The sequence below is a fragment of the Pithys albifrons genome, chromosome 6 (genome assembly GCF_047495875.1).
Source record: "Pithys albifrons albifrons isolate INPA30051 chromosome 6, PitAlb_v1, whole genome shotgun sequence".
NCBI lineage: Eukaryota > Metazoa > Chordata > Aves > Passeriformes > Thamnophilidae > Pithys > Pithys albifrons.
This window is the reverse complement of record NC_092463.1, coordinates 55056181-55082716: the sequence shown is the minus strand read 5'-3', so window position 1 is coordinate 55082716 and position 26536 is coordinate 55056181. Positions and strand designations below refer to the sequence as shown.

General features: G+C 39.0%; 1 protein-coding gene across 1 annotated transcript; it reads right to left on the bottom strand.

The window, feature by feature from the left end:
- Positions 1 to 1568: 1568 nt before the first annotated feature.
- On the bottom strand, positions 1569 to 20830 carry CTR9 (CTR9 homolog, Paf1/RNA polymerase II complex component). The gene is made up of 25 exons (XM_071558978.1): positions 20692 to 20830; positions 18638 to 18736; positions 17669 to 17908; positions 17159 to 17276; positions 16520 to 16609; positions 15115 to 15263; positions 14621 to 14728; positions 14024 to 14131; positions 13664 to 13900; positions 12812 to 12901; positions 12580 to 12708; positions 12299 to 12482; positions 11228 to 11316; positions 10773 to 10958; positions 10504 to 10591; positions 10144 to 10292; positions 7978 to 8094; positions 7662 to 7807; positions 6217 to 6288; positions 4912 to 5047; positions 4262 to 4408; positions 3684 to 3841; positions 3301 to 3397; positions 2872 to 2984; positions 1569 to 2629 (listed from the first exon to the last, which is right to left on the bottom strand). Exons 1-25 carry the CDS (start codon positions 20734 to 20736, stop codon positions 2218 to 2220), a joined length of 3507 nt encoding a protein of 1168 aa, XP_071415079.1. The 5' UTR covers positions 20737 to 20830; the 3' UTR covers positions 1569 to 2217.
- Between the last annotated feature and the right edge of the window lie 5706 nt (positions 20831 to 26536).

The window sequence follows — 26536 nt, the reverse complement described above, 5'->3', positions numbered from 1 at the left end:
CACTTCCAAAAAACAAGCATTATAAAATATGAATTAAGCTGAAACACAGCTTTCTGTCCAATTACAGCAACACGTGACTTTTTATATAACCTTGATCCTCCCATTAACCCTCATCAAAAGAAAGAGGTAAGAAAGACTGACATCTGGGTTTTGGTGTTTGGAGTTTTTTTCTCCTCTCTCAATCTGTAAAAGCAGAGGAATAGCAAAGCAAAAGCATCCCCAGTCCCCTTGTGACTGGCCTCTTGTGTATCACACAGTTCAAGCCAGGTTAAGTCATAACCTCCTCTTACACATGTCCTTTCTGTGGAAAGGGTAAAAAATGTACTTATACCCCTCAGACAGGAGATGTATGAAAATCCTGATTAATTTTACATTTCCTGAAAGTATTTCTCTCCAATTGGATACTAGATCTGAAGACACACTCACCACTTCATCTAGAGCTAAATTTTACCTACAGAAAATACACTTCTATGCAGCCAGCACCAAACAAGACCTTCAGAACTTTCATGACAGACTATGAGTGTGGAGATGTATTTGAGGCAGACAGTTTTTAAGATCTCACAGTAAGTGCTGTACATATTTTTCATTGCTATTGTTAAAAGCTGGCTGCTCTCTGTGAACAGTGCTCCATTTATTTCACCTCTCATGCATTAGCTTTCCTTAGTTGCACCAAATTCCTCACAGTTCTCAGAGCTCTATAAATGAAGCAGCGTAACACCAAGTGTAACACCTGATCTATGCATTGCTCCCTTGTGGCTCTGGGTCACGATTCTCTTCATAGGAGAATCATCTCCTGCAAGAGCCCAAAATTTTCCTCACATGCATGCCCTCAAGGCTATCCAGCTTCCAGCCTTGGGCTGTCAGAACTCTTCCCTGTGACTGTGTGACAAGCAGACCGAGCTAAGATTCAGTTTTGCTCTAATCCACCAAACACGATAGTTGTTTTTCTACTCTGAATGTTCCCAAACATGTAAGGTTTAGGTAAGACCACAGCTGGAAACTTGATAGCAGACTGAGCCACACAGAGAGACATGTCAACTGCTCAGTGTGTCTGCTATAGTTACCAACAGCCCATAAACACATGAAAACCCCACACACAAGGAGAACAGCTCAGGCTCACAGCACAACAGAAATAGCAGCATGGGAAACTTCACTTTCAGTTAGTGCTTCAAGTACACTATCAGTAGTGACAATCCAGAACTCCACAGTTTAGGCTAAACAGTCTTTTAAAACTGGTAGTAATACACTATCCAGAGCTACATGATCTTCTCTTAGCAAATGCTTAACATGACCAATGAAAAAAAGAAAGATTTCTCTGGACTGGTACAAAACACTGATTTTTTTCAGAAATGCAGAGAGAAATCAGATCCACTTCAGTCTACAGCACAGCAATTTTTCACTGTTATTCCTGAACACATTATAAGAAATGACTTAACTCCAAAAGCCATGTATTTGAGCTAAAATACAGTTGAGACCACTTCCTCAAAACAGACTCCACTGCAAAATTTAACATTTTCACAGTTTCTGCTTATACCTTTACAGGGGCAAAATAAATCACTCCAAGCAAATAAGCAGAACTGTTTATTGTGACAGTGGCAGCTTTATCTTTCTCAAGCAATACAGAGTTGTCTCAAATGTTTTTACCTGCCAATTTAAATATTTCATCTACATCTGCATTGTAAGTTTATAAAATTTAAGATCTTTTCAGCTGATTTAACACAAAAACAGAAGCAAAAGAACAAACCCTTGGAAACATAAAAAGTTGCATTCATGGCACATTTATTCTCCATAGAAAGTAAGAAAACCTCCTGACTGACCTTTACTCAGAATGAGGAGAAAGATAAATATCCACAGCTCTTTGTCCCATCTGGTAGGATTTTAAGATCCACCTATGCATGTCTAGGCAGAGAATACAGTTTTAGCCACACTGAGCCACCCAAAGCTCCACAGTTTTTACATGCATTCCGTCCTTGGCGTGCTGACTATAGGTCAGGGACTCTGTGCACCTACAGCAGTTTCAAATTAAGAATACACCATAGCCAGCTTAGAGAAAAATCCATTAGTAGCTAATAGAAAGAATCACAAGAAGGTCTCACAAGAGTTTACTAAAACATTAATGGTTTTTAGATCACAGTTTTCAAATATAAAAATTGCATTTTCCCTATAACCGAAATATATTTACAAGAACGTTTTTAAAAGATGGTCTGTAATTTAGATCTAATCACTGTCATCTGAACCACCTTCAGAGCCCTCATCATTGGACCCCTCTGGTTCAGACTCGTTACCAGATGCTCTGCCAGAACCCTCGTTGTCAGATCCCCTCTCAGACTCCCTGTCAGACTCAGCACTGTGAGACGCCGGGCGAGACTCATTTTCGGAGCCACCGGAGCCGCGACTCCTCCCTGACTGCACAGACTCATTGTCAGACTGCTCCGACTCCGACCGCCTCCGCTTCCTGGGCGACCTGTCGCTGTCGGACTCTTCCTCCGAGGCGCGGACGCTGGCTCTCCTCGGGCTCCCTGCCTCGCTGCCAGACTTGTTCCTGTGGTCAGAATCACTGTCAGAAACAATGCGTTTGCTGTGCTGCTGCTCCCCATCATCGGAATCACTGTTGCTATTTCTAGCGTGTCTGTAGGGAAGAAACAGAGAAAAAAAGTATCAAAAGGTGCTATAAGGTGCTATCCTTAGCTTAAAATTAAAATGATTTCAGTAATGCCAGTATTAGAAGAGTAAGAGGAATTAATCTGCAATGGGAAGTGAATACAATGAAAGACTTCTCATTATCTCTGTGTTATCTCATTAACACTGCATTTTCTCTTCAAGGTATGCATAGAAACTTTAAACTCATACGAAGTTAATTAAGGTTCTTACCCATCATCAGCAATCTTGAGTTTATCCTCATCAGAAGAATCGTCACTTGATGAAATGATGGCTTTTGATTTGATCTTTCCTTTCATTGAAGGAGGCAGACGCTCTGGTTTGGGCTGTACAGGGGAAAACAAAGCTTGTTCATGTGGCTGGTTAAAGCGCAGGACCCAAACATAGAAACACATTCACAAAACCAGGCAGGTTTTTAAAAAAAGTTCCATTTACTATCGCTTAAATTCTAGACAGCTTTGGAAATACCCTTCACATCCCTGAAGCAGCAATAGGGGAGGGGGATAAAATTATGCTCAAAGGCAGCTGGCTTCAAGAAGCTTTGCTGGAATTTTCAACATTAATAATGTCTCTTGACTAGAGTAATGCTGAACTCTAAACGCCTATTTAGAAAGCAATGCAGCTACTTAGGGTTTAACTTACAGCTTTCTTCTTCTCTGCTTTGGGAGGACGTCGTTTTTTAGGTCGTGGGCCATTTTCGTGTTCTTCATCATCACTCCCCTCATCTGCCTTCTGGGGCCTTAAACAGAAACACATTTTATGTGACAAAAAGCATAACATTGCAAAAAAACTTTAAAACATTAAAAAAATACCGGTCTCAAGAAATGTCCCGTTTATCAAGTGTTAACTCGTACTTCTTTTGCAAAGCGGCTGTTTAAGTTCTGTAATGTGTATGGGTAAATTAAAATTAATCATGTCACCTCTTGACAACAGTTCATTTTTCACCCGTTATGAAAGACTGCAGGAGAATATACTTAAAAGCCCTACTGTTTCTCAGGGAAGTCTAACAGTGAAGTATTAGCTACCTCCTCCTCTTCTTCTTCTTTCTCTCCCCCTCCTCTTCTTCCCCATCTTGTTCACTGCCACTGCCCTTCCTCTTCTTTTTCTTTCTAGATATGGGCAGATCTTCATCACTGTCATCATTGACAAACTCATCAAACTCCCCTGCTCCTTTTTTGGAACGCTGTAATAAACACACACATACAACCTATTATTCGCCTTCCAGTTACAAACCTACTAGAAAACAATTCAAAATAGCAACTTCATGTGAACAGGTTTCGAAAGATACGAAAACACAGACTTGGAGATTATGGGAAAGCTGGAACAAGGTTGGTATCTTTTAGAAACTCATCCCAAATTTGAACATAATAAAATAATCTGCTATTTTAACAAGTGAAATGATCAGACTTTAGTGATGCCATCAGGCTCAGAACTTTCAAGTACTAGCTTCCAATTTTTACATTTTAGAATTAAACTTGTGCAGTTTCACTCAGTGCCTGAAATTAAAAACCTGTGCTCCTGTAAGAGACCACATGTCAGAAGGGGAAAATGAAGGAGATTTAATTTTAAAAATAAAAAAAATAATAAAAAAAATCTGTTCTACCCTGCCTCCACCGCCACCACGTTTTTTCTCCTTTGATCCTTCTACTTCACCAGTGAACATCAGAATATTCTTGGTTTTCTCCACATATTGAGCTCTTTGTTCCAGAAGTTTCTTCTGTTCTTCTTTTTCTCTTAGGCGCTTCTCTTCCTGAAACATCGAGAAAACCAACCATTACTATTGTATTTGCAGCATTGTGGTGATCATAATCCCAGGCCTATAAATTACTTGCTGTCAAGAAACTGAAAAATTGCTTTCTGACAGTCTATGTCAGAGCAGAAGATCCACATGGCAAAAAAAAAATAAACATTTCTACAAGCCTATGCTAGAGGAGGCCCAAGTCCAAAAGGACTGTTGCACCAAGTGCTTCCTCATTCAGTCTGCCACTACAGAAATTCAATGACAAAACTTCTGGCACACCTATTTTACTTCATTATAAAACTAAAAATCTGTTTCTGTGGCTATGGGGAAGATAGAGTGAGTATCTCCTGTTAGCAACAATATTTTCTGCTAGCAGTTACTATGACTAAGAAAAATATCTATTGAGTACCGCCCCAGAGCAACAGATGGATACATACTGCTAACATGTATGCTTTTTAAACACTAAGTATACTTAAACAAATGTGATAGACGGGATTTGGCAGAATAAAAACCTGTTCTTTAAGCAGTTTTTGGCGAAGCAGCTCCTTCTCCTGCTCTTGCTTGGCACGCAGCTCCCTCTCCTCTTCATCCTGCTTGCGTGCCCGAGCCACGTGGTACTGGGCCTGGCTCAGCAAGTCGGAGCACTGCCTGTAACATGGAAGGGGCTCGCGTAAGGCAAGGTGGCAAACACTACAGAAAGAACTGGCTTTATAAGGGGCATCATCACAACAGTACCTTTATGCCCCCAATAAATTAAAAAAAGCTACTTGAAATAGCACAAAGAAGAGTAGTGCAGATTTTTGACTAAATTAAAGCACTTTCTAATAAGCGAATCTATCTTGCAAAGTATGATTTCAGAATGTATTGCTTCACACTCAAGATTTAGCTAATTCACATACAGAAAACACACACATGAACATAAAAGGAATCATCCCAACTAATCTGGACAGCTTCAGAAGTATGGTTAGTAAGAACTCTGTATTAATTCACCACATCCTAACAAACCTAAGCAAAAAAGGTAGGTCAAAATTCTAGTTTGAAAAGCCTAATTGTGTAAGAGTTGAGGCTGCATAAAATGTTCAAGTTGCATGAAACATTAAAGCAAGGTGCTTTCAATAACCTCTCAGCTAAGGTTAAAATGATATTTCTTTCAATACTGAACCTTTCTCCTCTGCACAAAGTACTTTAATGATACCATTTCAGATGTGCATGATGGCCAACAGGTGTCATTTGTATAAGGCTGTGAAAGTCTTACAAGAACATGCAAGAAATGGTACACAGGCCACATTGAGTGAAAAGCTAAGAAAAAAAGCTTACAAGGAGACCAGTTTGGATAGGCTTGTGTACAAGTTCATTACTCCTGAGCTAAAGTTAGCAGACTAGACTCTGTAAAACCAAACCCTTCCATGACCCACACTATTCACCCATAAACTACCTAAAAAAGTCTCCATGAAAGGAAACCTGTTGCTAAGATTATTACATTCAGAGTCAAAACAGTGAGAGGTACAGATGTTTAAATAAATGTCACTGCACTCAATGATGGAAAATCTGCCATTAAAACACCTAAAGCTTGCAGGCTCCAGCTAATGGCAGACATCACATGTTGAGTTTCAGACTACATAAAAATGTTGGGAAGCAAAGATAGGAAAAGAATGAAACAGTAACGAGGAGTTCCCCCGCACTTGTACTTCTACTGTTCTCAGAAACTGTCAGTTGAAATTTTGAAATCTAGTTTTAATACCAAAAAACAGGGCAAAAATATCCTACTTTGTATGTGAATGGAGGATTTGTTTGTGGTTTTGGTTTGGTTTTTTTACCTGGCTTCCGTAGCAGCAAGTGCCAAGTCAAATCTCATCTTATCACCTACTTTACTCAAGTAACTGAAGTACCTGGGGAAAGAAAAACAGCAAATAAAACTTAGTAAATATGGCATAACTTACATATTTATTGCAATTTTGCCTTAAACCAAAAGCATTTACTCTTGAACTACAAAGCTCTAGAACACAATAGATGAGGAAACCTCACTAATTTCCTCTGTGCCAGCCCCTTTAAGGACAACAGATAGAAAGTTCATTCAAAGTTCTCCAAATTCAAAACACTTAAAAAGAACTTGAGAGAGGAAAAATTCTAAAGAGAGTTCTAAGAATTAATTCACTGGCTCCTACCAATAAATACATTGCTGACCACAATAGATTTATTCTTTATCTGTCACAGCTTACATGCTTGAATTCAGCAGAAGGAAGGAAAACTTATTTTTTAAAAGTAATTTCAGAACAGCCCCCTTGACCCAGTGGTCAGGCCCTTGCAAACACAGCAAACTCCTGAACAGACTGGTAAGCTGAGAGGATCACTGCTTTGAGAAGTTTCTCCAATTCACTTACAGGAAAATAACCTTTTACCTTTCAAGGTTGCCACAGTTTCTCCCCATATACCCTCAGAGACATTTTAAATGAAGTATTTTGGCGAGACTGAACTCAATTTCTTGCAGATGTGAATAAAATAATTCCTTGCTCAAGTTTTAGCCTATGGACAGTGTTTCTCAAAAAGTTTTAGTTAATAGGCAAAAATAAATCCATGCAACTTCAAGGCAATACATAGCAAGCTTCTCACTAAATTGAAGTTAGAATTTGTATCCTTGACAAAAAAGCAGAGCTAGGAATGCATCAAGCATGCACCAGCTACACCAGCAACACCTGGGAGCACAACAAATGGTGGAAAGCTCTGTTCAAGGATGCTGACAACTGGATCAGATTAATTACACTGGTATCTGCCCAAAACTTTTTAGAGAGAACTAAAATATCTCAAACACGCTTAAAAAAATGCTTTTGTTCTTGAGCCATGACAGTACTTAGGCTTTACTTGCCAACAGGAGGGCGAAATTAGTTTTCAGGGCCTGTCAGGCATTAACCAGGCTTATACAATATAAACAGATTTGACTTTAAGCCTTATAGTATGCTTTGAAGGAAGTCATCAAAAGGTATTAAAGTCATAGAATAGTTTTCAACATTTTTTTCAACTGTGCATTTCCAGGAAGAAGGGCATCTTGGTCACAGCAACAACAAAACCTGTTGAGAAATATATATTGGCACCTGGTCAAACAAAACAGGCTCTGGAGCAAAGTCTGAATATACAGTTTTGACTGGCCCAATCTTTTGTTTTCCTGCTAGAAATGCTGGAATTACACACAGTGCTTCATAGATGATTGCTCTTCCAACCAGATGAACAAAATAGATTATAGTGATTAGAAATAAATGACCTTTACCTATGGGCGAGCTCCAGCTCTTTCACAGCATTAAGCACTTCCTTCAGGTTGCTCTTCTCATCTTTCAGGACCGAGGTAGCCAGTCTTTGTAGCACTAAAGCCACATTAAACATAAGGACTGTATCACTTGGTGCTACATGCCTGGCCTGCAAAGAAGCACATACAGATAAGCTGCAGTGTGATACAGAGGTGCACTGAAATGACAAACAGAGAATAAGCACCAACACTTCAACCCCAGAGCACCGAATTTAAAGAGACACAAACACAGCAACTTACAGTAACTCATTCCGTGATACACGATGTTCTACATCCATACCTTTAGCAAAGTTTGTTTGCATTCCTGTAATTTGCCACATTTGAAGAGCGCCCGGGCCAAATATAACAATACTTCAGTATTTTGATGCTTATAGAACTTTCTGAGGCAGTTTTCATACTGAAATGGAAGAAAAAAGGCAGCATAAGAGATGACAGTGGTCTGTTACCAGTGGTCTGTTACTTTGGTTAGCTAACTCCAGAAAATGCCTCTATTCCTAAAGAGAATTACTACTAATATGCATTTTGTTTTTTAAAGAAGAGTGTTATGCTACATGGATGCTTCCTTTTCAGTGATCAGAAAACTCCTTCCCCTATTCCATAGCAAGTACCTGTATTTTCTAGAAAATGGCAGCAGCCAAGGAGGCTCTTTAGGTCTTAAAATACAAAAGAATACTATGCAAGGGCCATCTGTTGCAAGAAAGTCCAACTAACGCAGCTCATTTTAAGACCACTCCATCTCCACAGGATGAAGAAGGGAATAAAAGATCTGTTTTCTCTATTCATATGAGATATTTTACAACTTGAACTGTATCTAATATATGATAATACCTGATGTAATTATTTTTTTAAAAATCCACACATTTCAGATAATTTAACATTAAATTTGTTGTGCCCACATAGCTGAGGAACTTGGCATGCCATGGGATATTCATTACTCTAAAGTGTGGAAGATGACTTGTTACTGTAGGTTTTGTGTGTCTAATATTAAAGGTTCAAACAGTTACCAAACTTATCCTTTTCAGTAACGAGCACCTTCTATTTGACATATTTTTTTCTCAAGCAATCATTCAGCCTTTTTAAACCTCCAAAATAGCAAGAAATACAAAGTTTTATTTCCAGCTCAGATACAGAAACTGCCCTGAACTGTAGTGCCTGAAGTGGCAACTCTTGGATCCCACTGTGTTAAGAGTGCCCAGTTTTCACTCACCTTTAGCAGCAAAGAATTTGTACTTAGCTTAAGTCTGCCTTGGATTTTTATGCTTTAGGGTGGAGAATTCACTGGGGTAATTGTCATGGCTGCAGTAAGCTAGGCTGCCAAATTCAGTTTGTCTCCCTTTGAGTCCAGTATCATGTTTCAGAGCAGAACCCGGGGAACAGTAACACCCCTCCGCAAATAAACACATTCCTAATAACACCTTTTCTTAAATACATTAGCAAATGAGTGAAATACTTTTTTCTCTCAAATCAAAAGGTGAAAGTGACACCCGATTTCCCACTGCTAAACAATTGCTATAATTAGGTTTCCATTAAGCTTTTTGTCAATAAAAATAAACAAAATGTTAAAAGAACAAAAGACCCAAATCAAACACAACAGAATAAATGTGGTCATGTTCACCAGCTTGTTAACATGTCCAAGCCTGTTAACAGCAGTTCACTGAAGGACAATGACTACTGACGTCCTGATCAGGTACGAAAGGCCCAGGAATGCTTCCTTATTAACCACCACAAAAAGCTTCAGAATAGCTCTGAATTAAGTACTTTCAAGCCTCAATGTGGACTCAATCTTAATGATGTAAGTTTGTTCTGAGCTTCTGTTCTGTCCAACATAAGCTGGGGTTTTTCTAAGCTTACTTGTATGCCTTGGATCAACTAATTGAGTCAATTTAGTGAGAATAGGTTGATACTTTAAAGTCTGCTTGCTTGAGCAGGTCGAACTAGCTGACCTCAACAGATTTCTTCCAGCATGAACTACCTTGTGTTGTTAACAGCGGCAAGAGAAATTATGGCACAGTCAGCTTTTCAGACAGCTCAGACTGATCTTCATGCAATCATTTGCAAGAACTAAAATAGGAACTGTTGCATTTAAAACATCAAATTGTATTTACTTATTTCAGTAATATCTGCATGTAAATTGCACACAGTAACTACCCTGACTGAAACCTCTGTGACTAATAATTAATTCCAAAATCAAAATTCTCGATTATGTTTTAACTCTGCCACCAAAAAAAAAAGAAACAGTGTAAAAGTTGGGAGGTGCTTTGCTAACCCTTACCTACATTCGGCAGTTTGCTTTTAAATCTAGACTTGACAGCCAACACCACGCTAGGAATAGACCTAGAACTTGTTAATATTTTGATCAGAAACTTTTGCAGCATCCATGTCAACTGAGAAACATCCAGAAATCATCTAACCCAACAGATTACATAGTTCAATTTGGAGATGTTACCATCTGCACAGCACTGATGTACTGTTTCTGCTCCACATAGATATGTGCCAAATTCAGCCACACATCACTGATATCTGCCGTTGCCTCTCTCACTTGGGCAAACACATCACGAGCTTCACGGAAATATCCTTTATGTGCCAAGACAGCTCCTAAGTGGAAAGTAACAGAGTGTAAGCTTCCAGGTTCATGTACTATGTACTCCTACCAAAGAAAATTAAATACTGCCTGAATAAAGCTCCCCACCAAAAACTGACATAGCTGCCATTTCCTGTGCTCCAGTACACAGTGCTCAGGCCCCAAAAGCATGAAACATAAGAACATAAGTTTTCCTCTGAAGGAAAACTAGAGTCTAATATTCACCTATGCCATTAGCAGCATACAAATTCTTTGGATCATTTCTGAGCACTTGCTTGTAGATTGCTAATGCACGGTCTTGATGACGTTTCTCCTGCAGAAAGAAATGCCCCAATTGATTGCTCATTTTTATAATGGAGAATTGTAAGACCTACTCAGAAGTTTCATGGCCTATAAGATGACAAACAGGCATCAAGAAAAGGCTTGAAATAGCTAACAGTATCCAAAAAATATATAAACAAAACCCACACACAGGGCAGAGAGATGCCCATTACCTTTTCTCTGTCTCTTGTGGGTTGATGTAGAGTTTGCAACCAGACATTGCCAAGAGCCAACATGGAGTAAGTATCATTTTGTGTGGAGGGCTGCTTCAATATCCTTTCAAATTTCTTCTGGCCTGGACCCCACTCTTGTTTAGCCAAATGAAGATTGCCAATCAGAGACCAAGCATCCGGATGGTCCTAAAGAAAAACTCACTGTAAGTTACAAGAGCACTGCTTTCCTTTGCAAGATGACTTTCCCAAGTCTAAAGTGCTATTTTTCCTAAACAGAATTCCATAATAAAAATCAAAACAGCAAACAACCCACACAGAGAGCAGGTTATGGTAGTTCTCTCTTCTCCTACTTTATGTGAACAAACCAAATAAAAACACAATGAAAGGAAAATTAAATTTTAAGTTAACTAAGTATTTCAAGTGTTTTAACTTTAAACAGTTGTAGGGTTACAAACCTGATTTATCTGAAGTGCCTCTTTGAACCAATCAGAAGCCTCATAAAAATTTCCTTTATCCCTAGCCATAGCTCCCAAGCGCAGGTAGCCTAAAAGTAAAAATAGCAAATAATCAGGGAACAGGTTAGTCATCTTGAACAAGAAAATATTTCAACATTTCAAAAGCAATCTTTTTCTGAATAGGCTAAGGACAGCAAACACTAAGACAACTTTCCATATTCTGTTCAAAATGAGACACAACACATGAAGAGGAACATTCATCCACAATGGTGAAACAGAAATTGCAGATTTCTAATAGTTAAAGTAATGCAAATGGTTTAAGTTGATTTTTTAAGTTAAAGACAACTGAAAAACTTCAAAGAAAGAAAGATCATCAGTTAGATAGTTCTCCTCCTTCCACTTTCAATAGCTCTCCCACCTCCACAAGCTTTGTGAAGGGTATCAGCAGGTGACAATGGAAAACAAGCAGAGAAAAGGCTGTAGATGAGGTTTGGGCATGCTGTGTGCTGCAACTTGTGGCAAACACCACAGCTCAGCTACATGGGACAAGAGGAAGAGCATAGTGAGGAAAAAAAACAGATGTGCCCCAGAGGCTGTGCTAACACCCCCAAGAGCCCTTCTTCCCTGGAGGAAGGGCAAGGTCCCATATAAAGTGATTCTTCCAAGGGGTCTATTTCTACCCACACTGGTGAAGTTGCAAAGCCTGGATGTATCAAGTGAATGGCCTTAACTGCAGCCCAGTCCTGAGCTGCTATGGCTTTAGTGGAGGTTGGGGAGCAAGTGGGCAAAGGCATGCAAGTCTTGAGCAGCTAATTGTACTAGATTTTTGGAGTACAGTATGATCTACCAGTAATTAGAAGGCTTACAGCTGGAGACTGGACTACAGGGATTATGAAAGCCTTAAAATAAATAAAAACCAAACCAGTAGGGTATATAGCAGACAGGTAAGCAGGCCCCAAAACTCCCATGAAAAGAAGGGAACACAGGTATAAGGAGACCAGAAAACACCGACAGGAAGATTTTTGGTGTTACAAGAGCAACTGTGGAACTAAAATACCAAGTGTATCTTACAATCAACATAATTAGGATGTTCTCTTAAGATGTTTTTATACAGCTTTTCTGCTTCATGAAATTCACACATGGCCTCATAGAGTCTGGCAAGGTTGTAGGACGTTGTTACGGAGATGGCATTGTAGTAATGCTCATCATGCTCAGCTTCTGCTTTTGCACGATCCAGCGACGCCAAAAAGTATTTCTGAAGTACAAAATGAAAAGAGGAGTCAAACACTTTTCTTAGAGAAAAACTTCTGGGTGAGCAAGAAACTCAATTCAAGCTTTGGGTAACTGCATACCTTTGCTTCTCCAAGGTTTCCCAGCCTGAAGTGCAAAGCACCCACATTATTCAATATCTCTGGTGGCACATCAGCCTGTACCTTCTCCTGCAGGATGCGCGTGGCTGTTCCATAGGCTGAGAGGGCTCCCTTGGCAAAGAGAGGGAAAGTGCACGAAGGAAATCAGGGAATGAGCTCTACGTGCTCTTATGAAAAGCACATATGTACATCACCAAGTGTGTATTAATAATACCTGTATATCAGTCTGTTCCAGAATCTGGGCTAGTTCAATCCACGCCTCTACATCATCAGGGTACTGTTCTGTGACTTTCTTTAAATGTCCCTGAAAAACAGCAGAAAATAATTACACCACTTTGTAAAGACATAACCAGTTTAAATAAATGGAAATAAAACCAAAAGAAAGAGTGAAGGCATTACCTTAACACTAGAAAGATATAACATACTGCAAAAGAAAACATCCTAAACAGCTGCACAATTTGGTCACAAAAAACCTGCATTAGTTCCCTTCCTTCATTATTCTGTTTTTCTGTAGAATGGAACACATGCTTCCAAGTCTTAGAAAAGCAGAAACTATTACACCAACATGAGAAGCTGGAGAAGTGATGTTTAATATTTTTTGCATTTATTTACCCAGCACTAGATTTTAAACACTTTTCATTTGAAAAAAGCATAACTATCCTTCCAGGTAAGCCAAGACAAGCATTTTCTGGAAATCACCAGCTAATTTTCTGTCTTCAGGAATCATAAGCTAAGTTACCATCTTCAGAGAAATTTAACATATATGGGAAGAATTCTGCCCTTTTAGTACTACCTGTACCAATGCCATACCACCAAAGATGAGGCCAGGGCTCCTCTAAATTCCAGGACATGCTTTAGCTAGAGCCCATGGTCTCAGTTCAGTCCAGAAGTGTTGGCTCTACACTGACAAGAGCATCTCTCATGACAGCACACAATGAAATATTCCACATCTGCAGCCAACTCACCACGAGTTTTATTCAACTTAAGGAATGCTCTGATTTCAGGTCTGATTTTCAAGTTCTACTCTTGCATGTAAATGCACAATGCTGGAGGAAGCAAAGCTCACCTTTGCAATATCCCGTTTCTCCTGGTCTTCTGAAGCTGCATAAAGAGATCCAAGGATTTTCATAGTCTCATAGTTGTTAGGATAGGCTTTCAAAACTTTTTCAAAGCATTGTGATGCATTCTCTTTGTCCCCTCGATAAATGTACATTTGACCCAATCCAAAGAATGGAAGTACAAAAGAAGAAGAGGCAAACTGAGTGGCCTGGTAATAATACTGGAAAGCTTGATCATAATCTTCCTAATTGAAAAGAATTAAATGAAGAACAGTTAGTGTTTTTAAGGGTAACCTTTGTATGAACTTTTGTAACACAGATTTTTTTTTAAGTGTAAGCTCAAAGGGGTCTTTTATAAACTGCCCTACCTGAACATGGAAAGACCTGGCCAGTTGATAACAGCTCTCTGCTTGCATTGCTTCCACTTCTGTATTATGGAAAGCATGAAGAGCCAAGTGTTGTACTTTACCATAGTCCTGAAAAATAGGAAGTTAAGTGAAATTTGATAGCTTTCACTCTATTTATGGTCAAGTGATTTATTATTTAAGCATTGCTACCTGGAAAATATAACAAAGCTTTTGTCACAGCACTGACTAAACAATAACAGATTTAGTTTTACCTGTTATTGTTCTTTTCTCTATTTCATATTTTAAAGCATGGGAGAGTGGGGAGGAGGTAAAAACAAACAACCCAAACTCAACTAACCAACCAAAAAAAATCCCAAACAACAAAAGCCCACAAGCCCTTCAGGACACAAAGATGAACTTGACTTAAAAAGTAAGTGTACCTTTTCTTGGTTTCTTGAGAAAGGTTTATATAAAATTCAGGTCAAAAACTTTACACTTGTTCATCTAGATTAACAGTTTTGTATCACACACCACTGAAATGAGATTGAATCAAACACCGAACTCTTGCTGTTCAGAGGTTAACAAGTATTTAACTGGAAAATTTCACAGATCTCTTACCTTCTTGAAAAAGAAGTGATTAGCCAAGTGATTCAACACCATTGGATTACTGGGGTCTATTGTGTAAGCCCTAGAGAGCAGTTGAACACCATTCTTGATGGAATCAGCCTAAATGAAACATGGACAGGTATTAGCAGCAACTCAATAGCTGGATCTTATTAGCAACTTCAAAGTTACTCTAAGCGCTAGGCTGAGGCAGGAATTCTGACAAAACCTTGCTGAGCTCACAGAAAAAAGTAAATGCAGCTTTTCTTCCTGCAGCACACAGGTGGAAAATGGGAAATGAAGCCACCACACAGGGATGGAAAAAAGCAGAGCAGGACTTTCCATGAAAAAAACTTCAAAAACCAGAAGACTTAGTCTTGATGCCCTTTGACATTTGACTCACACCCTCACAGCCTTCCTTCTATTCCTTCTACTGTTCAGTGTCCCCAGAGCCTGTTTCGTTAAGGTTTCAACATTCTACCCATTTTACTTTGCTAAGTCAGACCCACCTCCTTATTATTGAGTTCCAGAACAGCCAGTCCAACCAAGGCCCCCACACACTTGGAGTTCAGCTCCAGGGCCCTGCTGAATGCCAGACGAGCTTTTTCCAGCTTGTTCAGTTTCACGAAGCAGTGGCCCATTCCTAAGCGAACCTCGGCTAGGGAACAAGATTAAGACTCCCAAAGTTTCAACTTTATGACTTTTTTTACAATCTGGACATCAAACAAAGTGAAAATAGAATTTGTAAAACCTATAAAGCCATCTATTTGCAATTTTTAAAGGCAGGCTCCCATGCTTGGCCACAAAACTAACTTGAACATATTAGTAAGACTTTATTTCTTCATACGCCCCAGAACACTGTTGTATCTCCCACAGACCTGGATACTAAAGAAATAAAAAACTACTTGTATGGAAATGTATTAAAAACAGTAGAGAAAAGCATTGTAAATTTGCCAGAGGAAAGGGCTGGTGATTTCTTAGGGAGTTTAAGTTCACCCAAGATCAGCATGCCTTCAGAAAACACAAATAACAAGTTAGCTGGCAGCTCTCCCCAGATGACCCACTGAATCACTGCTAACAAAAATACTGTTTATCACCCTCTGACTTCCATGACCATGTACAGATGGACTAATACAGAAAATTCACATCATACTGCCCTTTCAGACTGCTTGTGATTGGAGAATAGAGAGACATATAAGAAAAACAATTTCAAATCTCTGTCTGTGTGGAAAAGGGGAGCACAGGAAAGTTATGTGTTGAAAACTAAGGCTTATATTTCTAAATACACTTTTGCAGGAACGATTGTTATGCTAAAGCAGAACACACAACTTGGTAACAAACCCTTTTTCAGAAAGGTGATGGCAAAGCACACAGTATGTCTCAAGAGACTTTTGTGTACTCACATTCCTAATGTAAATACCTTGAACTAATGTACTTAAATCACATGTGTCACTTCTACACCTGTTACCTATTGCTTTCCCTTTGCATAAGGAAAATACAACACCGGAAAAACTCACATTGTGCACTAAAGATTCTACTCTTCATGTCTTGTTTCATTATTGATACATTTCTGAATCCTTATTCCAAGGAGCTCATACACAGATTAATTCTGCAAGAGTCTTGAACAGTTCCCTCCCTCCCCATACAACTTCAATTTCTCTTACATGCAACTTCTCATTTTCTCATACCTCTTTATAAGGTAATACTTGAAAAAAAAATAGTATTTTTCCTAAATGTAATCTCCTCTAACAGCTAAGAAATACTTCATGTCAATGAACACCTGAACTCCTCTGTAATGAGCGTCAGGGTCCTTTTGACAGATATTGACCACAAAAATGCCCTTTGAATTAGGAAGACCTGAGTTAGTTTGCAAGCAAAAAAAATACTTTCAGTAGGAAATACTTTCTGCCTTACCTGGACAGCCTGGATTGGTACGCAGTGCTTTCTTGTAGTAGGCAAGGGCTCCTCTATAATCTTTCTTGTTGAAAGAAATGCATGCTTTACCTGTTACAAATGAATCAGAAATAAAAACAAAGCAGTTATAAATCAGAAGCTCACCTAGTTGTTGGTAAACTTGTGATGTGCCAATTTTCAAAAGTTACAGTTAAAAACTAGCAAAAATTCAGACAACTACAGCTTTTGTTATCCTTAATGATGTCAAGTATATGAAAAAAATCAAACATGGGAACACATTAATTTACATTTTTCAGGTTTTTTTGCAGAAACTTAATTCCTTCCTGATCCAGAGGAAAGACACTTACTAAGACTAGTGTACAACTTAAATTACAAGTGTTACAGCCCATTGACCCCTCACTAGTGGTGCCTCCACCTTCGACAAAGCAAACAGCTTCACTGGCCTCATTGGGGAAGTGAAAGTCTTTCCTAGCTCTTCCACCTATGTGTACTTCCCAGGTTTAAAGTAGTCTCTGCCGTGTGTTTCTGGTCACCTCTTGATCACATCCTTCTATTCCCTATGCACCCTCTTAAGCAAGCAGTTAATTTCACAACTCAACTCCAAAGACCAGGTTTTTACAAATACCCATGAACTCATACCGAGAAGGGCAGGAATATTATTTGGAGACTGGTTGAGCACGAAGTGGAACTGTGCATCAGCTTGGTCCATCTTATCACCTTCAAGCAGACAAAAGCAGGCTCTTCCCAACAAGTGATTCTAAACAAGAGAAAAAAAATTGATACATTTATATTTGTAAAACATGAAGTTTGGACTACAGGAAAGATTAACCAGCTATACTATAAATGCTTTCTATGATTATTTTTCTTACATCAGGAGAAAAATAAAACAAAACATATTACCAAGAAGAGAGTAACAACCAATTTATCTTTCCCAACCCCCAAAAGTTGACTTTCTATCAGGTGTACCACGGTAATCATTCCTGGTGGCACCACACACATTTTAGATACTCACAGATTTTGCTTACAGGCACTAAACTAAGACTTTAAAGCCTGAACAGTTTCTATCTTCCCTTTTTATTGAATGAATACTTGTTTTCTTTACAATAAATAATTTATGAATGTGGATTTTTACACAGATTTTGGTTTTACCTGATCGTACATAATGATTTTGTCAGCCATGGTGTACAGCAAGGTAGCCTGTGTAATGAGCTCCTTCTTGTTGTCTTTGTTCTTCTCCTTCCGAGCCTGCTGTACATAGTACGCTGCCAGAGTGTCCAGACATGTCATCTGATCCTTCTCATGGTCTCTGTAGTCCAAGTTGCCATCTATGCGTGCAGCTTCCAGCAGCTTCACAAAGTCCTCTGTCTTCCCTTGCTTGTAGTATTCCAGCTACAAAACACACACTTTTAACAGACAACACTACCCCAAGCAAGCATGTACCAAATGGATGCTTTAGGTATCAAATGCAGGCATAATCAGAAAAAGGCATTCTGATAATGCCACATGTTTTTCTGTCACAGCATCATAGAATGGGTTAGGTTGGAGGGATCTTAAGGATGATCTACTTTTAAACCCTTCACGGTGGGAAGGGACATCTTTCACCAGACTAGGTTGCTCAGAACACCATCCAACCTAGCCTTGAACCCTTCCAGGGATGGGGCAGCCACAGCTGCTCTGGGCAGCCTGTGCCAGGGCCTCACCACCCTCAAACACAAAGTTTTAAGCTACTTTTAAGTAAAGATCCAGCTGGTTTTCCTCTGAACTTCTTTGTCCTTTTGCACATTTCTCTATATTTCCATAGTATAGATACTGCCCCCTCCTCCTTTATTAAGTGCACAACCAAAAGCATAAAACAGGAAAACTACGGACTGAGGGGAAAACCAAAACAACTTAGAAAGCAAGCCTTGAGCAGCACCATTTCATGAAAAAAGATGAAATGAAGATCTTAATATGCATATGTCAAGTCAGAAATATCTGGCCTAGAATCAATGACTGGATGATCCCATTAAATTCCTGTTCAGAATTCAGCTACCACTGGCCATAAAAGTAAAGAAGTGGAAATTATTATTCACTTCTGTGACTATAATATTTAAATATACCATTTCTATATGTACTAACCGCTAAGGCAATCCATATGTGCAGCTGGGTGTGTTCCTGTTTCAGTATACTTATAACTTCATCACCCTCGGGCAACTGATCGAAGTCAAGCTCGATAACCTAGAACCAAACAGTACAGATAATCTTTTCACAAAGCATTAACAACATCTTCTATCACTGAGCCAGGCATTTCAAAGCACAAAACATAAAAATTACTTGTGTTTAAACAAGGTTATGGACAAAGAAAGAAGAGATAATGTATTGTATTCTGTACAAGACAAAAGCAATGGCCTCTCAGAAATGTCAGAGAAAAGACACCCTAGTGTTTGGAATACCAGTCAGGGAGAACAAGCAGAGATCCTAACTCAGCTTCTTTCACTATGGACATCAGGCTCAGAATTTTTACAGCTCAGCTAATAACCCACTTGACTGCACACTGTTGAATTTCTAAAATTTTTCCTGCAGGTAATAAAAAGATCTAGGACAGAGTCAAAATCTTCCATGTCATCAGATGTCAGAGATTCAATACCTAAGACTTATCTCAGAGTTCTGAAATTTTATAAAGTCTTCTTAGTGCCCAAGACCACTGAAAGGACTAAATTTCTGAATATTCACAACTGCAGTAATCATCAGTAAATGACATCAACAACTTTTCATTGTGCAAGCATTACTTTACAAAATTATCTTTCCATGCTGATCTATGCAAAAAAGGAGAAAAAAAGAACAGATGCTATCCAGGTGGGATATTTGGGAACATGATTTAACTGCCTGTTAGTTCACCTGCTACTCAGTCATGCTACCTTTAATATTAGTCATCTATGAAGAGGTGCAGCTGTTGTACCCAGGCTTGTACCCTGATTACCAATGCAGGGATTCTTCCTCTCTAGGCTGAATTAGAGCCATCCAGTTCATACGGGTTTATAGTTTTGCCTGAGGAAGACTTCAGAGTCCCAACAAAAATACTTTCTATTGTTAATTTTAGTTTTGTCTAAACCTCCTGTTTGAACAGATAATGATGTTTTTAAAATTAGGCAACCTTCATCCACAAACTAAAATATCTATTAATGAGAAATAGGTATTACCAACTTAGGAAAAAAAACCCCATGGAAATAAAAAAAACCAGCAGGGGAAGGGAGAAGTATTTTAGAACAATCTTTAGTGACTAATGCACAACTCAGGGACCCATGTAGTCCTAGGCACAACTTGAACAGCAGCACCATGATCAACTATCCATGTCAACACCTCAGACAGAAATTTGTGTCAGAGAAGAAAAAGCCCTCCAACATGTAAAACCCATAAAGTACCTTTGTGAGACTTAAAAACTCACAGCAGTCATATAGAAACCTGTTTCCTGATATATAAGTGCATGTGTGTATATATATATATATATATATGCATAGTATGTGTGTATTTATATATATGTGCGTATATATGTGTGTGTGTGTATGTATGTGTATATATATACGCATGGTATGTGTGTATTTTTTATATATGTCTGTGTGTATGTATGTGTGTGTGTGTATATATATATATATATATACACACACACACATATATATACTCATATATACATACAGATATATATGTATGAAAAGAGTATGGCTACAGATGTTCACCGAGAATATTCTTCAACCTGTAAGCAATATGTTTCAATACCTTACTTGCTACACTTATTAATTTAGTATCTGCTATGGAATGATTTCACTTCGAAGTTCACAACACCCTGCAAATCTGCAAACACTTCTCTTAAATTTTTTTAACCTCGGCTTGTGACAGTCTTCCTTAAATAAAGAAAAGTTAGGGAAGTGTTAAATCCACGCTGAAATTACCCAGGGCCCCGCTGCCCTGCCCGCTGAGGGGCACCGGGCTGTTTACAAACAAACGGCCGGGAAAACAGGACAGAAAAATCCGACAGAAGACTCGGGCAGAAAGCTCGGACAGAACCAGCGACGGGGAGAATTTCGCCGGAGACACGGCGGGGAAAGGCGCGACGTTGCCCCCGACGCCGGGACAGCGCTCCGGGGCTCGAGCCGCCCTTCCTCCCGCTCCCCACCGCCTCCCAGCGCCCCACTCGCCTCGTCGGTGTCCCGGAGCGGGATCTCGATGGAGCCTCGCGACATGTCGGCGACTGCGCTGCCAGTGCCCGCTCTGGGGCTGCCTGGCTGCCTCCCTCCCTCCCTCACGGCGCGCCGGGCCGGGACTGCGAGCACTTCCCCTCACGGCACGGCCCGACCCGGACGTGCTCGGCGCGGGGCGGGGCCGACAAGCCGCTCCCGCCGCCGGTTCGCTCCCTCAGCGACACACACGGCGCTGCCTCCCGCACAGCTCCCGCCGGTTCCCTCCCGCACCGCTCCCTCAGCGACACACACGGCTCTGCCTTCCCGCACCGCTCCCGCCTGTTTCCCCCCGCACCGCCTCCGCCGGTTCCCTCCCGCACCGCCCCCGCGGACACACACACGGCGCTGCGGGCGGTGCTCAGGGGCTGCCGGTGCCGGGCCATCGCCTGCCTGGCGTACCCGGCTGCGGCCGCCCCGGGCATTGCCTCCCCTCAGGGCACTCTGGAACTGTTAAAAGGCTCCCGAATAAATGCATTGGAACGCGCGGATTTCCCCGTCTTTGTGGGAAAACAAGGTGTAAATGCAAGTAGATTTTATCCGACTAGCTCAGTTGGTGTAATACTGTTAATACATATTAAAATTTTTTCAGCCCCGACTAGGCCAACTATTTTCAGATTATCCAAGTGTTTCTGGTTACAAATACCGAATCTCATAAAATTCGGGGTGCTGGGCCCAGCCCTGATCCTGTGAGGGATTCGGCCACTGGGAGGTGCACAGCAAAGAAGAAATTACAAAACTGGGTTGCTGCTAAATTGTGTTTTTCCAATTATGATGGCAGGTGCACTGATATATTTGGATAAAGCACAGTAACTTATCTTGTTTTTTTCCAGATGTACTAAGGCGAGACAAAAACGGGTCAGTAAGGCTAAAAGGTCCTCTGGCACGTTCCTGCGGAGGTGATTAAAAAAGAATTAAATCTGTGACAGTGGTGATCAGGCTATTAGACCCAAAGGCAAACGATTTTATCCAATAGCTAATCATCCTCAGAGTACAAAATTTTGAAGGAATCGATAGTCACAACTATAATGTTTTAAATGAGTGAATTTGATTGAAATAATAATTGTAAATTTTTATAATACTATATATTACAGTAGCAATGACTAGATGACTTGTTCTCTGAAGCCAAAGTAAGCAGTATTTTTAAATCCTTAAGATTTTTAAAATGAACTTTATATTTTTATTTATGCACTAATTATTCTGAACAGAGTTACCTGGTCCAATGCATTATAACAAGTGTTTCTCCTACTCTGAGTAGATTTGTTTCATAAATACCTTTAGGAGAGAAACTTTAGCATGTGGCAGGAAAGCAGAGTGACATTGAAATTAGTAGGAGTGTCGTTTTTGTGCGTTGAAAACCTGCCCAAACCGATGTCATGCAGAGCAAGGTGCTAATTAATAGAGTTCTAAGCCATAAAAAATTAGCAGTACAAGTGCAGTTCTATAGAGTTAAGTTTCCAATGCTTGAAACCTCAACAAGTTTCTAAATATAAAACTGTGGATGCAAGTACAGTATCGTTATTGCCACCTTCTGGCAACAAAAAGGTTCCTATTTACAGTCAGTACCCAGCATTCTGTTTACAGAGTATTTGGATTTTCTCTGGGGAGTTCAATATTTTCTCTGTTTACAGCTTTGCATTTTCTTGTTTCTTGGGATTCAGTGTGTTCCAAGATTTTAAAAATATGTTACTTGTTGCAGGAAACCGTGATTGATAAACACCGAATTGTTAAATGATCAGTTTTATTTGAACAATAAATATATCACATACAAAAAGGCTGATTTTTTCCCCCCTTCTCTTCCTGGCAAAGGCTTTTTCAGGGATTATGCAATAGCATTACAGGTTTAAAATGCATGTCAGCAATTAACAGGACAAGGGAGGATTATACAAAAGACTGTAGAGGTATCAGATGATATTGCAATGCTGTAATGTAAAGAATTAAAGTATCACTAATTTTTAGTATAGAACATTTGCTAGGAAGAACTAGTGTCTTTAAGACTTGAAACAGACTTATACCTAGAGAGATATATTAATTTTTTATTAGCTTATTTATGATCAACTTCAGGAATTTTGCCATTCTGTGTTCTTTCTCTTTTAAAACCATTTAGTTTACAAAACCTTGCACTTCATCAGAGCCAAACTTCTGAAAAGAAATAAAAAGTTTGAGGTAGAGACAACACGGACTATTCCTTGCCAAGGCTTGTTTCCAGAAGGACTCCTGAGTTCTGATACCACGTTCTTTGAGATGAAGTTGCACAACACATTTCTGAACACACTCAGTCACATTAATGCTTAAATGAAGATATTAGTAGCTAACCCAAGAACATTGAGATCTGGCATCTCCATTGTCCTCTAGTCTTTGATAAAATTCATACAATGTTTTTGACAGGTACTTTTACATAAAATATTGACATTTAATAATGACAGTTGTTTTTCATAAAATGCTTAAAGTAAAATATACTTTCTCTATTCAGTGGAATGTTACTGTTTACTGAAAATTGAAGGTTACAAAGGACTACAGAGTAGATACAGAAATCAATGTCTTTGATACTATAATGGTACTTTTTAAAACGTTTTGAAAGTAATGGAGGAACTATACCTTATTTAAAATATCTCTTCCTTGCATTATAGCTCTGTTAAAAAATTCTTTTTGTTCTGAAACCTGTGCATGCCCTCTAAAATCCAAGTTTTTAACAGAAAGTTTAAGGAAAGGAAAACACATTATACAAGCAAGAACTTGAGTGCAGAAGTCAGTTCCAAAAATAACAATGAACACTTGTGCTGAAATTCTCAGGAAGGATGAAGCCTGAGAGTCAGCCTGAAGATGAAGAAAGCTTTGGGGAATATGTCAACAAATCTTTCTCTGTTTCCTGGCAGTGACTGGTTGTTCTCAATGTCCTGTTCATTAATGTGATTTGTCATATAAACTATATACTGACTGCTATACACAGGAATTAAATAGAAACAACTATTAATTTTCATGTATCTAACATCCATAGTTCATTCTCTGATGATTTATGTTTCTTCTATATCTCCGTTTTTTTCTTTTACAGAACCCTTTCTCATTTTGTTTAAGCACTAGAGGTGGCCGTGTTTAAACAGATCAGCACCCTCACTTTTTGTGGGCAGAGTTCTGTCCTGCCAGATGAGATCTGAATGATCTGTTCAATAGCCTGTGAATGCAAATACCCACTAATTTAGATTTTAAAAAACAAAAGTTGGTATAAATCTGTTTTGAATCACACAGAAATCTTCCAAAAATGTAAAGCCTATTTCTAATGGGCTTGAAAAGATGGAGAGCAAGGTCCCAATTCTGCATGGGCACAAGGATGAATGTCATGGATGTTGCAGAACCTGGGTATGATTTATATTTTAATTCATTAATACTTTGTAGTTCCTGCCTGTGTAGATGTTCTGAATAGGTGAAGTTTAAGGTGTAAACAGAAGACCCAAACTTAGAAGTTTGCATCTTGTGTTGATTTTTGAAACCTGTCTTTTTAATATTTTTCTGAGCAAACCCTTAAAGCTCTTAAAAGCTTATTCCATAAGCACTAAAGATCATATTTTAAGGAGGAATGGCAAAATAAATACTTGTATTTCAAAATAAAGTAATGTGCACACATAGACATGTATATTGCCTCTTCCTTAGACATGTGTTCATTAAATACAATATATATTTTATACTATACTATATAATACATTATGCATACATTTAAAATAATAAATTCTGAGTATCCTAGATCTTCTATTTACATACTCATGAACTCAGATTTCATGGATGTTTCCTTTGATTGTAGTAGAAGCACTGCTAGAATACATAGCTACGGGTTGACTAATATTTACTCATAACCACAGCACTAATTATCTGGATGGTGGGAGTTCATTAAGCTTTACTTTATGTTCTCATCAGTGTATTTACTTATCATTTTGCTCTCCCCTGCAACGTTTCATTAACATCTCTTACTTTTTAGGTAGAAGTCATTCATCTTTGTTGGACACACTAATAACTTTTGGTCCCAGGGAAAAGAAAATAAATCTTTGTGTGGGAAAGAAAAGTAATAATTTTAATTCTTTCCCCACTCAAGATAGAAACTATTATTCTACTGTATCTAATTACTTGTTGTAAAGTAGGTATATTATCTGTAATTTATTTCATCCCAGGAGGAAAAAAGTGCACTTTTAAAATTGACCTTTACGCCAATAATTCTGTGTCATGTTGTAACATGTATCTTCCTATTAATATTATGAAACATCTTATTTTTTATCATCTTACATTGCATATGAAAAACATAGATCAGATTAGTTTAAAAGTCCATGTAATAGCACAATGTGTATCTAGCTATTAATTTATTTAAGAAATGTCTGTTCTGTGTTTCTGTCCAGCACTTGATGTGTTTATATCCACATTCTTCTTAGGAGACCAGGGACATTTTGTTCAGAGATTTGAGAAGTGATGTGGATGGATGCCATACTTGAAAGCCTGTTTTCATATCTCCTATCAACACGTAACTTAAGTTTACAATTAACTTGATCCATGCAAATAGAGCCATTGATCCTTGACTAGGCATAAGCCCAGCTGTCTTCTTTAATTAAGGCCTCAGATTGGAAGAGAACCAGTAAATGTTATCAGCCAGAAGCAGATGTTATTTTAAGATGCAAGGAGGTATTCTAAGCAGTGGTTCACTGGATAATTTGGAACCTATTTCCATGTATTGCTCTGAGTATACGTTCTTGCTCAACTTCTGAAGTTGTGGCAAGTGGATAACTATTCATTTAAAAGTACTTTAACTGAAGGACTGTCTGTTAGCTCTAACTTCCCAGAAGCAGGTGATAACACTTAGCAAGCAGAAAAATGTACAGCTGTAAATTTTAAGACATTCCTTCCCCCTTCTTAAGGCATCTTCTGAACTGGTATTCCCTGATAAGTCAGGGTGGCTGTACTGGGAGATACTGGACTTGGTATTCTCAATCTGTGTTGTTAATGGAATCAAGGCTACAGTTCACAGCAAACTGCTGCACTAGAAGTGCTGTACTGTGAACTGCCTGGAAATTCCTGGGTTTGCACATTAATAGAACAATATCTATCACCATTAATGTGAGTAAGACTGAATAGTGTAGGGAATTAAATTGGTCTCCTGTGCATATGAATGTCTGCCTGGAGTTCTGAGCTGATTTCATTTGCCAAAGAGCAGTCTGGTACTGTTAGTGCCTTGTAGTCCTGCTGGAATTGCCATCCGTGATGCAGTGCATGTTTATAAATAACACTGTTTCTATCTGCAAGCTCAGCCTGGGATATAAAGTAAAGTTGTGTTGGTTTTGGGGTTTTTTTCCAGCTTGCACATCACCACTAATAGAGCTACTGCTGGAACTCAGTCAAGAATTCTGTTGATTGAGAAGCCAGTAAAGAAACTCTCAGAACTATGTTGCCTCTGCACGTATGAGTAAAAGTTTATTTATATCAGTCAAGTGACTATGCATGCATACAGATCAGACTATTCAAATGAAGGAAGGTACAACAATCACAAATTATTCCTTCTAGTTATTCTCTCACTGGGTAAAGAGTGACTTTGTTTAGCTGTACCTTAGCAGATTATTTTGCAGTTTAAAGGTCTATGTATGGTAATTCATAATGTGCTGAAAACACAAAACTTGCAAGAGAGACACCTTCAACTTTCTTTATAACTAAATGTTGTTCAGGCAAAATTCTCTTTTGTTAATCAAAGATAGCACAGCTCAAGCAACTAACTAGGCAACTCCTGTAGACAAAGTTGGTAGACATAGTACAGCTGACAGCTGTGAGCCTCAAG

Bases quoted from the DNA above. Each gene is read 5' to 3' on its own strand.
- CTR9 (XM_071558978.1), bottom strand. From the start codon at position 20,736: ATGTCGCGAGGCTCCATCGAGATCCCGCTCCGGGACACCGACGAG. The intron at 14,132-14,620 runs GTAAGAGATCTG...CCTATTTTTCAG, and splicing joins ATCACTTCTTTTTCAAGAAG to GACTATGGTAAAGTACAACA. The intron at 2,985-3,300 runs GTAAGTTAAACC...TCCCCTGTACAG, and splicing joins AAGCAGAGAAGAAGAAAGCT to CCCAAACCAGAGCGTCTGCC.